The sequence below is a fragment of the Vipera ursinii genome, assembly GCF_947247035.1.
Source record: "Vipera ursinii genome assembly, chromosome: 2".
Lineage (NCBI taxonomy): Eukaryota > Metazoa > Chordata > Lepidosauria > Squamata > Viperidae > Vipera > Vipera ursinii.
The window spans coordinates 259497026-259514948 of NC_139513.1; the positions used below are offsets into that span (position 1 = coordinate 259497026).

At 35.7% G+C, this 17923-nt stretch overlaps 1 protein-coding gene across 2 annotated transcripts in view; it reads right to left on the reverse strand.

Moving 5' to 3' along the window:
- ATG10 (autophagy related 10) overlaps positions 1-17923 on the reverse strand; it is a 115475-nt gene that overhangs the window by 28605 nt on the left and 68947 nt on the right. For both annotated transcript variants that reach the window (XM_083357266.1, XM_083357267.1), the window contains exons 4-5: positions 7422-7548; positions 69-166 (exon numbers count right to left, since the gene is read on the reverse strand). In XM_083357266.1, the coding sequence (XP_083213392.1) occupies positions 69-166; positions 7422-7548 (225 nt within the window). The remainder of the gene's footprint in view (positions 1-68; positions 167-7421; positions 7549-17923) is intronic.

Genomic DNA, 17923 nt, shown 5'->3' on the forward strand with positions numbered 1-17923 from the left:
CAATTTTTTTTCCTCTAAAATTGATTCCTCAAACAAATAATTCCAAACAAGTAACAGAAATAGCTAACCTGTTGCGTAATCGTATCCCATGGTCCTTGCCAGAGGCGATCCATATAGCATTCATGCACACTTTTCCATATTTCATGTAATGTTAAAGATTTTCCATCTGTAAAAAGAAATCCACATAATCTATTGTGAGAAGTTGTTTATAACATCTCTATATAATTTTTAATCTTTAAAATGTACATGATTGAAAGCAAACAAACAAAATTAACAGTGATGATAACATTAATTCTTCTTAATCTCAAAGAATCACAGCAATAATGTCATGATGTTTGTTTGTATAGAGACAAACAAATAAGGATGTCTAACTTTATTCATCATTGTTTGGTAACTTAAGTAACTCTAAATGGTACGATAGCTACCCTCAACAAGATCCTCTGTGCAATATTGATTATGCCCTCACTCTTACATCACCTTTGTTTAATAAAATAAAGTCCCTGTATTGAAACAAATGTATGAACTGGTTTTGATAAATGAGAGAATATTTTAATTTTTTTCCCAATCTGTCATTATCATGGCATTTATCAGGTGTCAGAAGGACATTATACTGTGATAGTCTTATTCCATTGACATTTTCATCTTCATGAAATAAACAAGATTTATTCCTCCAATTAACATTTGAATGTCATATTTAGATAGGACTTGAAATCATGTTGCCATCAGATTCAGTTTTTTTAACATACTGAAAATGGAGGACAACATTCTGTTTACTATTTAGCAGCACTAATGTCTAGTGCAAAACCAATATGAAAGAAGCAAAGAGAATACTGGAAACTAATATCTGTATAGGAAAATTGGAATGTGTCACAACAGAAAATAAGCTCAAAATACTGGTAGGTTAGCTATCAAGTTACTAATACAAATAAAACAACCAAAACAAGTTGTAATTAAAAGGCTCTTTATGTGCCTTTTAATTACTACTGTTCAGAAATCTGGTCCTCCAAGTTCCCAAAAGCTATCTTCTATCTAGAACTTTTCCATTTTCCTATTCCATTCTTGAGGTGCTTGTGTATTTCCTTTCATTTTGTTTTAGAATTTACTTAATAATTCCGAGATGATCAAGAGTTCTTCTATGGATATTTTTTCACTTTGCAGTCTTTCTTGCTACTCACATTTCCTGTTTTGAAAAAGGCCCATTGTAGGAGTTTCCTCAAGATGTCTCCTTTGGGATTTAATTGAATTATAGGAAACTAAGGCAGTTGAAGACTGCTGGAAAGATGATTATACATTGAAAGAAAGATTGTCAACATATTCTCTTTGGCCACTTTATAAAACAAAGTAAGTACAAGAATTTCATGAGAATATTCCTGCAACTTTCTTTTTGTAAGAAAGTTACAAAAAGCAATTTCTTCTTAATCAGATTAAAGGCAAGTGGTTAAAGCAAATGCAAAAGAATTTTTGTTGCACAGCACTAGTTTTAATAGGAAATGCTAAACACAAAAAAAAGATATGATTTCTGCTGCAAAACTTCCATTTTACATCTGTCATGACTGGCTTCCTTCCAGACATTAAGTAAAACAAATTTGCTTAGATAAATATGAGTATCTGTTATTGATATGGTAATGCACAATTTCATGTTTTAATTGCTATTCTCTTTCAAGTATTCTTTGTCTGATTGAATTGATCCTATTCTAGAATGAAGTCTTTATAACTACAGAAAAGCAGCTACATAAATTGCATTTATTGCTGAGCAGTATGTTTGGATAAAGGATCAATTCCTTGCCTTCAAAAGGCTAAAAGATTGCAAAGTCTGTCCATCTGATTCCGAAACTCTTCTATAAAGCAGAAGACAGTATCTGTTTCAAAGTTGCTGTCTGTTTTAATGTACACTACTGTAATGGCATTACTATCACACAAATAAATGGGGGGAAAAACACTTTATAGTGTGTTACTAATATATAATTTTTACTTCCAATTTTTAAATAATTAAATAACGGTTTTAAAATTAATTCCAGTTAGTTGGGATTTTTATTTGGAAATAGCAAATTTGGAATAAAGTGGTGGAGTTCAAAAGAATCTTTAGATTTATACTTAACATTTCAAGAACTGTTAGATGTGGTGAGGTAATAATGTTCTTATTAATTTTAATAATGATAGAATTGCTGCTACACAAGTCACTTCTACGTAAAAAAAATTAAAAGTATTTATAATTTCATTTTCTTGCAAGAACATGTATACCAGCTCTGATAACTATTCAGAACAGGCCACTCTCAACAGAGGAGAGGAAAACGACATCATCTATCTCCAGTCTACAACAGAGTCCTTTCAACAGTTTCAATAAGGCTCCACACCCATCTGCACTACTCAGCTGACCCTGATGACACAGATAAGCCTCCAGGGGCTTCAACAACTTGCTAAAAGAAAGCAAATGATCAGCTGTCTGCAAGGAGTATAAATCCTGCCATTCCCCACCATCCAGTTAGAGCTGAAGAAGCTTCTTGGATGAGAAGTGAAATATCTTCAAAGAAAAACAAGAAAGTCCAGTTGCCTCGTGAAAAAAGCACCTTTGGAACAACCATGACCTCGATGACTGAGAATCTCCATAGAGATTCTGGTGTCATAGTTGTAATTTACTTTACTATAAAGTACACAAAGTGCTGCCAGAATCCTACAGATATATAAATAATGCAATATGAATAATGTTTACATATGGAAGAATAAACAATTAGCAATATAAAAATAATTTATTATATTTATGACAAAATGTTAGTGCAGGTAACCCTCCACTTATGACACATTTGAGCCCAAAATGTATGCTGCTAAGCAGAACAGTTGTTCAGTGAGCTTTGTCCCATTTTACAACCTTTCTTGCCTCAGTTGTTGAGTGAATTATCACAGTTGTAAAGTTAGCGACACAATTGTTAACTAAATCTGGCTTCCCTGTTGACTTTGCTAGTCGGAAGGTTGCAAAAGGGGATGACAGGACCCCAGGATATCGCAACCATCATAAATATGAGCCAGTTGCCAAGCACTTGAGTTTTGATCATGCGACCGTGGGGATGTTGCAATGGTTGCAACTGTGAAAAATAGTCATGTCACTTTTTCCAGTGCCGTTGTAACTTTGAACGGTCACTAAATGAACTGTTGTAAACTGAGGACTACCTGTACCAAAGATTAAGAAATTAAGACTTTAATTATTTTGAAAATGAAAGAAAATTAATAATATTCACATTAGAGAAACTTTTTATTGGATGAATATTCACAATACAAGATATAATATACCAATCACAGTGTTAATATATCACAAACTCTTACTTAATATCCATGACTGATTGGTGTGTATGTGTGTGTGTGTGTGTGTGTGTATAACATTAGAAAGAAATGTGGCATTAAATGCTTTCTTTTATTAGTACTATATAAGCGTTGTTTTCTATCTGTACATTCCACGTACTACTAAAACAAGTTTAAGACTATATCAACAAATCCAACTAAATGAGTTATTTTCAAATTACTGTTAACAAACAGTAACCGAGTTACTAAATAATGAAAGAATTAATCTTCACAACTAACTGTTCAGTGAAGATATTAACCATTTTTTAATTTGAATGATTCCATTATGTTAGATTTATCTTTGCCATTCTGTCAAAAGAAACACATTCTGTGAATTACAATTCTGCAACTTTAAATGCAACAGGGCATTTAAACAAAACTGTACAGGGAAATGGTCCATTTTAGCTCTGCATTGGTCCTACATTTTAGTGAAGAAATGTAAGATAGAAGGAAGTCAGAGTTAATTGTGAAAATCCTTCAAAAGCTATTGTTTTCTACTATGGAAAAATTCCCAACAAACATGTTAGAGCACATAATTATACTTTCAGGAACAATTAAAATTCTGTACTGCAAGGGGAGCTGTTGGCATGCAATATAATGATGGTGCATTAAATCACCTATCAGCTTCTGTAATATCCACTCCAGCTATATGGAATCATGTTTCAACACATCTGATTCCCTGATGCTGACAAGCTAAACAACTTGTTTTGTCTCTGGGAGCTCTTCTCTGGTGATTAACTGCTTATATAGTGAATACTAATTATGTGAAAATAGCATACTTTTAAAAAATGGGGGTAGGGATGAAACTTGCCTTATACAGTACCTGCAACCGCAGGAGCCTTTCCATTCCACCCTCCACTTTCACCCAAACGGAATGCAGTACTGTTGTTCCAGTGAATACAAAGCTGACATATTTTCACATGCTAAATTAATCGGCTTCTTACTTTATATTTTTAAGCAGCAAGCATTTCATTACTTGCCCACCTGCAAATAGGTTTCAACAGTGTGTTGCTACTTTGTCAAAGGTTTATAATAATTACAAGGATATAATCTCACAATAAGTTAGCAAACTATTACAAGCAATACAGCTTGAGATATGCATCTCATTTCTTACATCCTAAATTGCAAATATAGCCTAAATTACCATGTGCAAAAATATGAACCTGAGATTAAAAACTCTTTTACCAGATTTGTTTTAAAATTTCCTCTTCCAATTTTGCAAGTTAAAATGCTAACATGGCAAAATTAAAAGCCATTAAACAATATAAGGCAGCAAGTGATTAAATCTAGCAAGCACATTCAGTGCATCTTAAGCTACTTTTTAATTAAAAAGAAAATGATATCACTAGTAACATTCAGATGTGTTAATCTAGATAAAGCAAGATAATCCCACATAGAAAAGCTAATGATGCTGCTATATAGGAAACTAAAGTTAGAAATGATTTCAGGATTTCAAACTCCCTAATCCTAGGAACAACTCTTTGGATGGAAAATTGTAGAGCACAGACAAGAGAGTACTACAATCATTTAAGTCCTAATTTGGATTTCCCGCAGGTATCAACTCCTGGTATTCCTTATTATTATTGTTAGTTGCATGGTCACCCAAGTGTTTAGATCAAATCTGTCATTTTCGTCCATCTATAGAGTCTTTCCCAATGACTTAGGATAGGCAGTTGTTTAATAATATTAAAGATATTGCAATTTTCTAAAATCATCTTGTCAATTAGGAGCTGTCCTATTGTCCTCTGCTGTTTGGGCAGTACCCTTTCTGATGGAACAAGCTTATTTTTAACTAGATGTTGGACTACATTAGCCAGGGCTTTTCAACCAGTGGTATGGGTACCACCTGTGGGACATTGGCACCTGGCAGGTGGTACACGACCATCCTAGAAAAGTGGTAGCGGGGGAGGAGAATGAGCTGAACTGGTGGCAGCACCGCACAAGCCTGAGCGAGAGATGGCTGGCGCTGCAGGGCTGTCAGGGCTCAGCGGAAGTGCCAGGATCAGCACTTTTTCGGGGCTGTCAAGGCTCAGTGGAAGCACCAGGATCAGCACCAAGCTCCACCTGGAGCTCGGCGCTGATCCTGGTGCTTCTGCTGAGCCCAGAAGAAGCGCCGATGAGCTGGAATGTTGCAGCATCTCCAGGGTCTTGTGATTTACATTCAGATGCTTGGCAACTGATTCATATTTATGATGGTCACAGTGTCCCAGGGTCATGTGAAGTGACCAAAACCTGCTGCAACCAACCAGCAGACGGGGGGAATAAAAACCAAACACCCCCCACCCCCGCTCCCAATCCTCAACAGAAATGCTCACAACAATGAAAACCTTGGACAAGAGGAAGAGCGCCACCGTCCTGCAGGCAGGTGTCTTGCACGGCTGTGGCTTGGGGGGCACTTTTTTCAGTGCCATTGTAAATTCAAACAGTCACTAAGCGAACTCTTGTAAGTCAAGGACTACCTGTACTTCATCACTTTTTTCCTTTTTGGGGGGGTCATCAGGTTTTTGACACCTTGCTAGGCGACTGGTGGTACTTGGATGTTGCCATATTCTAAAAGTGGTACAATGGGTGAAAAGGTTGAAAAGCCCTGACATTAGCTACCACACCAGTTAGGAATTTGGCAGTTAGCCTATAGTTGCCTGGTTTCCTTTTGTTGGATCCTTCATTGTCATGTTTAGACTGGATTTGGCATTTTTATCTATCTATATTATTATTGTTCATCACGCCCTCAGCTAGATCAGGGGTGTCAAACTCAATTTCATTGAGGGCCGCATCAGCATTGCGGTTGCCCTCAAGGGGCTGGGTGGATATGGCCAGGGTGGGTGTAGCCTACTGGGTGGGCATGGCTAGAGTGCGTATGGCCTACTGGGTGGGCATGGCCAGCTCTACATTGTTTGCATCAAGGGGGCCTGGGCAGGAGTGGGACAGATCTGAGGGTGTCTGGCAGAAGGAGGGTCTCTGGGCCAGGGCCAAGTTAGTGGGGGCCGTTCCCTCACTGTTTCCAGGATGGCTTAACAGGCCACATGAAACCACTTCGCGGGCTAGATCTGGGCCCCGGGCCTTGTGTTTGACATGTCTGAGCTGGATGATCAGACTGGATTAGCAATTTGTATCCACCTATCAGGTCTTTCCCAAAGATGTGAAATAGGCAGATGTTGATGTATGATAATATTAGAGGTATCATCACAGGATATCAGCTGTTTGACATAAAGTTGCCTGTTGCAATTGTCTGATGATGAATTTGTCAGTGCTGATGGTGTTCAAGTGGTGCTTCAATGTATTATATTATATTATTATTATTGTTGTTGTTGTTGTTACTATTATCTATTTTTATTAGTACCTCAAGGCAGAGAACATGCCTAATATTTTGTCTCCTGAGTAGAGAGACTAACTCAGTTATCCAGGTGGTTTTTATGGCCATAGCAGGCCTAGAACTCAGAGTTGACTGGTTCTTCAGTCAACACCTTAACCAATATTCCAAACTAGTTCTTCAAATTGTCTGGGAAATTTTGAGAATTGAAGTCTATACATCTGGACAGAACTATGGTTCGGAAAAGCTACTCTCATCTGTTGATTAAAAATAATTAACAATTTTTCTTCAAGATTGAGTTCTTTACCTTTCTAAGCAATGTAAAAAAAACCTAAGAAATTATATACGTTAAAACAACATATATAACCAACCCTTGGGAATCATTTTAAAAATTATGCACAAAACAGTGAAACCTCATTAATTTGTTTTCATTATTAAAACTTTGTGACTTTTTCTAAAAGCCCCTAACAGTGACCTCAATAACTCTCAAGGTCAAATATTCCATTCATGAGGATCTCCCCATATTTTTAACATTAAAAAAAGGTAAGTAAAGGAAATGATCACAGTTAGGCTTTCTGCCAGAATTCTAAAGATCAAGTTTCTTCAGGCAGAGATGATATCATCTACCCTTAAGATACTGATACTTGCAGATACTGACATATGTATATAAAATGAATCATAAACCACTTACTCATTTTTTATTTAATTGTTAAGTTAAGTTCAAAATTTATATCATTATGTATCTTTTAAATATTTGCTTGATATAGAAGGCACTTACCTAAAAAACTTGCCCTAAAATAGAGAACAGGAGCTTGATAACTGCAAGAATATAGAACATGATATTCATAACGAATCACCTCTGATACTTCAGAGACTCCAGCCTCTTGAGAATCATCCAGACCTTCCTGAAACATAATTTATATTAGTAAATACAAGACTTGACAGGAAAAAAAATAGCTTATTCCATCAAATTAGTACACATATGAGATAATCAAAACTAATATATCTTTTATTATGCATACATTGTATTATATCATGATAAGTCTGGAAATTGATGGTATATTTAAAAAAGTGCACACATGAATACAAACACAAAGACACACACATGTGTGTGTGAGAGAGAGGGAGGGTTTAATATACTTGTGACAAACTGTTTTTTAAATAAATAAGTTCATTCTCTTGTTCTAGTAATAATTAGACCCTTGGGGGTACCATCTTCTTTGTTTGGGGCAATTTAACTATAAGTCCCATTTTTTAAAAAAAAATCTCTAGGCTATCCATATATTTCTTGTCTTACTGTTTAAAATGTCAAAAAGATCTCTTAGTGATATCACAAGTTTGTTTCCCTAAATATCATTATTTGTGATGGTATTTAGAATTGTGTCTCTTTCATGGCAAGTCAGACTACTTTGGAATAGCTTCCCCTTAAAATTCAGGGAGTCCCCAGCCTATTAGCTTTTGGGAGAAATATGAAGATCTTCACCCAGGCATTATGCTAAGGTGGAAGTTAGCCCAGCAAATGCAAATGTAAACATGGAATTAATTGGATACTATAGCAGTGTAATGGGATCCGTGATGCTATTGTGAGGTTTTGTGGGTTTTATTTATTCAGATTTTATGAGTGTTGTTATGAGCTGCCTAGGATTATCATGTATAAAATAGAAGGGCATATAAGTTTTCCAAATAAATAAATACATTTGCACAATTAGTATCACGCAGTCAGTATCACACAGAGAGATAATATACAACAAATTTGGAAAAAAGTCTTTTCTCTTTCAGAACTCAGCTACGTTGAGTTGAAAGCCATATGCTTGTTTTCTCTTCAACTCAATGAACTATTGTATAGAACTTTCAAATATTCAAAATAATTCAAAAAAGTGACATACAAAACTGGGGTAACCCATCATGCTAAATTATTGTTTTACTTACCACCATTCACTGAATAATGCATAGTTGTCTGCTTTAATACATCATGGTTTATAAACTACAGTGTCTAACTTCACAAAATATTTAATATTGTCAGCTGTACAGGGTTACTCTGTGATAAGATGGGCAGCCAATAAATTTAATAAATAAATAAATACAAAGCGGTAACCATAAAAACTACATTATGCTTTAGTACTATCCATGAAGTCAAATATTGTCTTCAGTAAAATGCTTAAAATTTATAATGAACTCCTCAGAATTACAGCAGAAAGGGATCATACAGAAAAAAGCAGTATTGCATTGCGGCATCACAAGCCTAGTCCTTTTTCTACATTTATCACAATCTAAACTAATGCCTGTGGCCATTACTGTCCAGATTACAAATATTATTTTGTTATTTGTTTATATCCCACCTTTATTATTTTTACAAATAACTCAAGGCAGCAAACACATCTAGTCCTCCTTCCTTCTCCTATTTTTCCCAAAACAACAGCTCTATGAGAGAGAGTTATTGAGTAGCTCAAGGTTAACAAGTGGCTTTCATGGCTAAGCAGGACTTGAACTTATGGTCTTCTTGCTTTCTAGCTTGGTGCCTCAACCACTAGACCAGGGGTGTCAAACTTGCCATGTCACGTGACATGTCGCGATGTATCATGACTTTTTTCCCCTTGTCGGAGCTGAGGTGGGTGCAGCTTCCACGTTATGCATCTAGCCTGCAGGCCAGCAGTTTGACACCCCTGCACTAGATCAAAGTGACTCTGGATTAAGATATTGAGTCTAAAATGGTATGCCTTATATAAGGCTATTTAATGAATCAAAGCTGAGAATCAGAGGCTTCCTTTCAACCAATATAATATTCCTAACCTATTACATCTATAGGGTTTCTTCCAACCAAGAAAAGATTTACAGATGTACAAAGGGGAAGAAAAATATTACATTAGAGTCACAGACAATTCACACAGCCAAACTCACACAGAATTCAAAGTATGGTTAAACCAATGTACAGTCTTCTTAAGAATGAAATTGTACCCTGAGCTGCATTTATTACTTCATTATTACTAACAAGTTAGGCTAGATAAATTTAACTGTATTATCTACTTTACTCATTACACTAAGTTGGTTGTCTATCACTGACAATCTTTTGATCACTTTGAGTAGTTAAGCATCCTTCTGTATGATTCATTTGAAAGAAAATAAATGTTAGACCCTAAATTTATATTGCTGGTGTTTATAATACTACTTTTAAACAGAAAATTAAAACTATTTACTCTTATACTAGCCTTGATCCTATTGCTTACCTGCACAAACTATGTATATTTTAATTCATATGATAACAGCAATTTTAATTACTGAAATAAGAATACTTTAATTGTAAACATACTACTACTAGATTAGGCTTAATTATAATGAAAATTTTTTACATTCTATCACAGAAGTGAAATAAATATAAGGCATTCATTAAATCCTTCCCAAAGACCATAATAACTCTTAACTGTTCAAAATATTCGTTCAGACAATTTATGACACTTTTTATTAATTACTGACCACTTGCAAACTGAAGTAATTTCCTTTGCAAATATAAGTAGTCATTTGGAAATGAAGCCATTTTATTTTTGAAAAAAAACATTTATCATGGACTGAAAGACAAATATTAGAATATACAATACTATAACACAAAAAATATATTCCCAAAATATAAGCAGATATTCCTGCCAGAAAAACATATATCTATATGTACAAACACTGTACACTTCCAAGTTTGTATACTATATCGTTCAAAAATTTGAGATGTCCTTAGTAGTTAGCAACTGTAAGTATGGGAAATCACTGTGCAATTGTTTTTTTATGCATGAAGACTTAAAGAGCTGAAAGAAGCAATTAAAAACCAATAACTTAAGAACTTGTTTCAACCACAGCTAGTACTACCTTCCACAGAAACATTTCATACTATGCCAAACATAGTACTGTATTAGAAAACAAACTGATATAAGAAATGTACAGATAGTCCTCGACTTATGACCATTCGTTTAGCAACCATTCAAAGTTACAATGGGAGTGAAAAAAGTGACTTATGACCACTCCTCACACTTACAACTATTGCAGCATTCCCACAGTCACATGATTAAAATGCAATGCAATGCACAGTATCATGTGACCATTATTTGTCAGTTAGTCTGACAAAGTTAGTATGGGATCCACTTAACAAATACATGATTCATTGAACAACTGCAGTGATCCACTTAACAAGTGGCAAAAAGGTCATAAAGTTGGGTGCAACTCACTTAACAACTACTATGCTTAGTAATGGAAATTTTGATCCCAATTGTAATCATAAGTTGAGAACTATCTGTGCCTATTCAAAAGAAATGATCAAATTCCTGAAGATCACAGACTAAAAGCACAGAAATATTTTTTTACAAAGTCACTGAAACAAATAATTTAAGCACAGCAAGCTGTTTAATAAGTATACATAGTAGGGATAATATCCAGTTTTGTTATAGATTTTAACTACATACTCAGAGCACAGGCTCATTAGCTTATCTTATTACCACTTGCATAGCAAGTTCTTCATCCTATAAACATACAAGAACTACTGAATCCCGCTTAAGGCCAGTATTAATCCCTTTTTATTTGGTAAACAGTACTAACAGGATGCATAACAAGACATCTAGAGTACTCATGTGTAATCCTTTGCTGTTCACTAGGGTGAATATAAATAAGGAAGTAAACCTTGGTGTCTGCAAATGTTGATAGCACATTTTAACCATTTTCTGACAGAAATGTATTTTATGAACCAATATAGAACAGAAGAAATAATGAATAAAATTAATAAGTGAAAAGATTTATCAAAAATTTTAATTGCACCGATGTTTTGTGAAATGAATGGTAGAGTAATTATTTATATAATGGCAAGTACATTCCTCTTGTGGCCAGGCATTCAGATGTCCACTGGTTAGATGTTTCAAAATTATGGAAAAAAAGAACTATTTAGGTAATCCCTCTAATACAGGGGTCCCCAACCCCTGGTCCGTGGACTGGTACTGGGCTGCATCATGCCAGCAACCGGTCCACACAAACAAGCAAAGCCCTATCCATGGGATGCAAGCACCACACAAAACCACACACTCTTCGGTCCGTGGTTTGGGACCTCTGCTCTAATATACTCACCCGAAGCTGAGATAGTATTTCAGAAGATAGCCAGTTTAGATTTAACTTTAGTTTAACTTTTGCATGCTTCCTCCTCTAGAGACTAAACATTTTTGTTTGTGATTTTGAATTAAGCAATTTCCAATTACAATGAAACATATCTTAAATTATAAATTCAAGCAAGTCAGGATTAAGTCAAGGCTTAGAATTATGACATATTCAATACTTTTAGTTCATGCATGACTGCTCAAGTTTCCATTTAATGTAAGCCTAGTTCAAAATCAGAAAGGGATGCTTTGTATTTCCTCTGCGAAGCAGAGTTTAATGTCACATTTTACATTGGTCTAGTTCAGGGGTAGGCAACCTTGGCTCTTTTATGACTCGTACACTTCAATTCCCAGAATTCCTGAGCCAGCCATGCTGAGGGGAAAGAGAGAGGTTTCCATACTGAGCTCTGCTGGTCTAGGAGCATATAGTGTATACAGTTCACTGTTCTTTCCAAGAACAGCACTGTTGTACAAGCAAAAAATCATATTCTAAAGACGAATATAGGATTTTTATTATCTTTTTTACTTTTTTCAGTCTCCCACACCATATTTTATATTATTTCAAGTTATCAAACTTTAGCAGCAACTTCTGCGGGGTAAAACATATTGAACAAGTAGATGAGCTCAGCACATCTTGCTGTCTAGAAATTGCTAGCTGAAACCTCATTCTTCTTTTACTTTTGGCTATGTTACACAGGTCTAATGGGAACTCAAGTTCAACAACATCTAGAGCAAACATGTCAAACACAAGGCCCGGGGGCCGGATCCGGCCCACAAAGTGGTTTCATGCGGCCCGCGAAGCCATCCTGAAAACAGTGAGGGAACGGGCCCCACTGCCTTGGCCATGGCCCAGAGACCCTCCTTCTGCCAGAGACCCTCAGATCTGTCCCACTCCTGCCCAGGCCCCCATAGGCACCCTTGATGCGAACGATGTAGAGCTGGCCACGCCCACCCAGTAGGTCATGCCCACCCTGGCCATACCCACCTGGCCCCCGAGGGCAACCACAATGCTGATGCGGTCCTCAATGAAATTGAGTTTGACACCCCTGATCTAGAGAGTCAAATGTTATTAATTCTGTAATAGCAGAAAGAAATTCATATGAACCTGTTATAAACATTTGTGTCCAATTATATCTCACAAATAAGCTGAGTTTACCTATTAACATGCATTATATGAACAATGTATTAGTATTTTCATAAAAAGAGTTCTTTTTGAAGTGTTTTAATATATGGGTTAATTTGGTGTTACCATAATTATAAACTTGAGAGATTGTCACTGATTTCAACTGGATTTTGAATTGTGAAAGACTGAACTTGTAAGTATAGCTTGTGATCAAAAGATCTGTAATTATTATTCAGAGTTTAAAAATGAAATGAAACCTTTTATAACAATAATTTAAAATTTCCCCAAACCAGTTAGTTTTTAGTTGTTGCTTCTTCATTGCAATATTATTTGCTGTACTGCATGGGGAAACCAATCTGGAACTGCCTGTTTTCTAAACAAATTGGGAAGCTGTCATCAGGAAGCATCTGTTTTATTACATTCAATAAAAGATTCTTGTACTATCATTTTGGAATACTAAGTACAATAGATACCAAGCTCACTGTTTCTATCTCATCTCAACTAAACTATTATGTAAAAAGCAGCACTACTTAATTAATGTACAAGATTTTCACAAATCTCAATAACTCTTCAGTATTTTAATCCTATGTTTGCTCTCAAATGTGGAGGGATCTGCTCTTTTTAAAGCTACTTGTTAAAAATTACCTTAAAAATTAATCCAAAATACAGATTTCTGCTTTTGTAAACATGTTAATTGTACATTTTCTCAGAAAGCTGTTCAACAAGATCCTTCAAGCAAAGTTCAATATAGTGGGAGCTGTTAATTTGGCAGCATTTCAAAAGGATCTGGAATCCAGCCAACATCAACTGGCCTAGGTTATGGAAAAATACAGAGAGGGAGAAGGCTCTTTGAAAGAAGAGGAAGCTGATAAAAGTTGCATCATTTTCTACTCTCAAACATTGATAACACTTGATCCAGAAAGCATTTTTGAAGCAAAATTCCCCAGTAATGCAGAACCAGCTTTTTATATATGTTAGTAACATGAACTCATAATTCTGGGATAGTGTAATACAAATGCCAAAAATATGTATCATTCCTACAGGAATGCATTACCACCACCACCCTCTCATTGTTCTTACATTCTCTCACTGTCCCTTGTATTGCTTTTCAAAATTCGTACTAGTCATAAAGAATCGTTCCCATGAACAAAGAAACAAGAGACAGACTTGTTATTACATCATCATTTGTTTAATTATGATTTATTAAATAAATGACAATGACTGGGTTTAGTTAATATAATAAATCAAAGCCAAACAAATCATGTTATGTCTTATTTTGTTGTCTGAATTAGTCCAAAGAATTTCAAACATAATCAGCTAAAATGTTATTCAGTAGGCTATGAGTATGTTACCTATTCTTCCTGTTGTTTATGACTCTGTAATTTTATTTATCAAATTTGTATAGCTGCCTATCTCACCAAAAGCAACTCTGGGTGATGTGGAACAATCACATAAAAACATAAATATAAAAACAGCAGATACTAAAAATATAGAAATCTACATTGAGAAATGAATAGCATAAAAACACATATACAAATCCCTAGGCAACAAGAGAATAAAAATGGCTACCTCACCAATGGAGCCATCTAAGCAAATCTCTAGTTTCCTAGGAGCTCCAAGCCTGATAACATAACCAGGCCTTGAGGGCTTTCCAAAATGACTAAAGGGACGGAGTTAATCTAATTTTGGGAAGGAGAATGTTCCATAAGATGGGCACTACAGAAGAGAAGGCACATCTCCTGGGACCTGCCAAATATGGTTTTCTAACTGATGGTACCCTCAACATGCTATCTCTGCCAGATCTAACAGAGCAGGCTGAAATAAATGGGGAGAGGCGATTCCTCAGATAGCCTATTCCCATGCCACGATGGCATAAAACCAGCACTTTATATTTAGATCTGGAAGCAAACTGGCAACCCATACAGTTTGCAGTGTAGAAGTGCAACACACACTGTATGAGGAGCACATATAACTACCAGCACTGCTGCATTTCATATCAGCTGAAGATTCTAGATACTCTAGATACTCTTCAAGGGTCCTCCCATGTGGAGTGCATTGCATCCATCTAATGTGGAAGAGAGTTGGGCACGAGTGCCTGTAAGGAGGCCTGCCATTCCAGGAATGGGCGGACAAGAGGGAGCTTTGCAAAGGTCCTCCTAGTCACAATTGTTATGAGTCTAGGAGGACCTCCAGACTGTAATATTGTGTTGCAGTATGTTGCATACAAAGTATGGTGCAGAAGAAGGAAAAGAAAGAAGATTAGAAGGAGAAGGAGAAAAAAAACTAGGAAAAAAAATCAGAAATCAAAGTTTTACCTAAGAATAAAATAAAAGAGTTGGAATTTCAAATGAGTGAAGTCAGATGAAGCAAGAAACCATAACTCGAGGAGGAGTACTATTCAATAAATGACTTCTGTGCTTGAGATGAAAGCAGACCCTGTGAATTGCCAAAATAACTGCCTGAAATTTACCTGATCAGTCCACTGAAAAGTAGAAGACAAGACGGTATGAGAACAGAGCAGATACAGTTCCATATGAAATACAGAAAGAAGAATCAAAAAAAGGTACAAAAGACAAATGAACAGGGAAAATAAAATGAGCTGAAAAGGAGGAAAAATAATGACAAAAGAAAAAAAAGGTAGAATGTGTAAAATGGAACAGGGAAAAGGAGATGAAAATTACATTGTATGGCAGGTCTCTGCCAGTTAGGGCAGCTGCCCAAGAGATCTCTTGACTGACTGATGAAATTAACCTGACTTCAAGTTAATATGATCGAATAATAAACATAGGAAAGAAAAGATAAAGGAGAAACAAAAGATAGTACATTCTTTCTCTGAGTGAAAGTTGTAGCATTCAGGTATGAGACAACAAAGAAAGGGGTTCTGTCCCTTTGACCACAATTGGTAAGAACCAAGAAATTAAGGACTGGTTCCTAGAGAAGGGAGAGGCCTGACTATGTACTCTTGGGAATAATGGGTTTGGAATGTAGATGTGTGTATTCAAGTCTAGCTGCCGGGTATAATTATTAATATTGCAGTTGGAGCTAAATTGGAAGGAAAATCATTATCCTGTACACTGTTTGATTGGGTGAGGCTAAAGAAAAAAAAGACAGGGAAAGGTAAGATGGAAATGGTACAAGTTGTTCCATGGGAAAAGAGTTTGTAAATTTCCATTCCCCCAATCTGAACTCTTCGTTCATACTTGGCCTGATGCCATTGAATGTCAGGTTGTCTATGATGAAACTGTGAAGAGAAGGGCAGACCTGGTGTCCAATACTGAACTGGCTGAATAGTTAGGTGAGGGGACAGTCCTCCTCCTCAGTGAGATCTACCCAGCTGAGTACTGAGTGATACCTACACATTTGTAGGTTGACCAGAATTATAAGCTGGGGTTGCTGCTATTTTATAATCTCTTAGCATATAGCAGCCAACCTTTACCAAAGTAGTCATTGATATTGTAATGAACATTATTGGATTTCATTATGGCCACACAGGATGTTTTTAAGTAGCACTTGTCTGATAATATCTAGCAAAAAAACTACTAGTGCTACATTAAAGTGACACCTAATATGGCAAAGCAAATTTTTATTTTGTCTCTTTGTCCCTGTCTCTGTCTGTCTGTCTGTCTCTCTCTCTCTCACACACACACACACATACACACACACACATATATGCAGAAATAAGTATTCATACCCAAGTGAGATACAGCTATTTAGAAAATCTGGAAAAGAATAATCCTCCCAATGAATGCAGGTTTTGCATTTATTCAGGAAATACATTCTAGACTATCTGGTATGAATGAGGTGCCAACAAAAGGAACTTTCCCCACTAGAATACATATTTATCATTGTCTCAACATTGTTTGTTACATCCTAAACTCTACATTTCCTCAGGCTCACTTTACCTTGAAACAAGGTAAAGCAGTACAACAAATGAGCATGAATATACGGTATTTACAATATCATACAAATACTAGATTAAAATTTCTTCCATGTAAGGGATGTTGTCAGGACTTGTCTGCTTGGTTTGATGTTATCTGTATACTTTATTCTACCTCCCAGGTGTTCCTTATTACTGCTAAACTCCACTTATTGCTTGTAATCACCCACCCCCATCTCTACTTGCCTCATACAATCAACTTAGTTTGGCTGTTTGGCAGAACTTACTGAACTGAATCCAATTCTTTGCTTACCCAATAATCTGGAAACAACCAGTGAAACATATGTGCTCAATTACATACAATGTTGTAGAATCAGAACATTTCACAATACCATTGCTTTCCAATAACTGTTATTTCAAAACCATTGGGAATAATTCTTGGCATGTGAACAGAACTTCCTTGAGTCTGAATATGCACCAAATAGACCCCAAAGCGAAGAGGATTATAGGTGGGTTTTTCAGTTGCAGGCCATGAAATCATGATACTAAGCGGAAAAGAAAAAAACAAAGATGCAAATGATGCCTTAAAGAATCTTTCCTCACCTTGCATTTCTTTCAAAGTTAATTTGTAACAATCAGTAAACACTATATTAATAATGAAGAAAAGCAGCTTTTCAAGAACTCACTAACAGACCATTACCATGATATTAGAAATAGCATACTCTTACAATTATTGCTTCTATAAAAAGTCCTGATCATGATAATACCCTCTTCTTCATATCTATTTTTTCAAGTTTTATTCCACTGTTTTAATTATATTTTAAAAGGAAGTAATTTGTACATACTATGAGGATGAATCTATTTGCACGGTCTATTTTTGAAACAAAACTTTTATTTAATTAATTTTATTTAACTTTTTAAAGATTTATTACAAAGGCTAGGACTTTTACCGTATAAAGTATGGATGATGGAACAGAAGAAAGCATATTAACTGCTGCAAGCCTGAGTAGGTTTGCAATTTCTTTGAGATTCATTTGAGTGGTACAAAGAAGACAAAGTTTTATGTGCCTTAAGGGGAATAATACAAAGATTTTTTTTTTTCTTTGTAAGGAAGTGACTTTCACTTAATGCTATAGTTATCCTGCCTTTTGATCCCACTG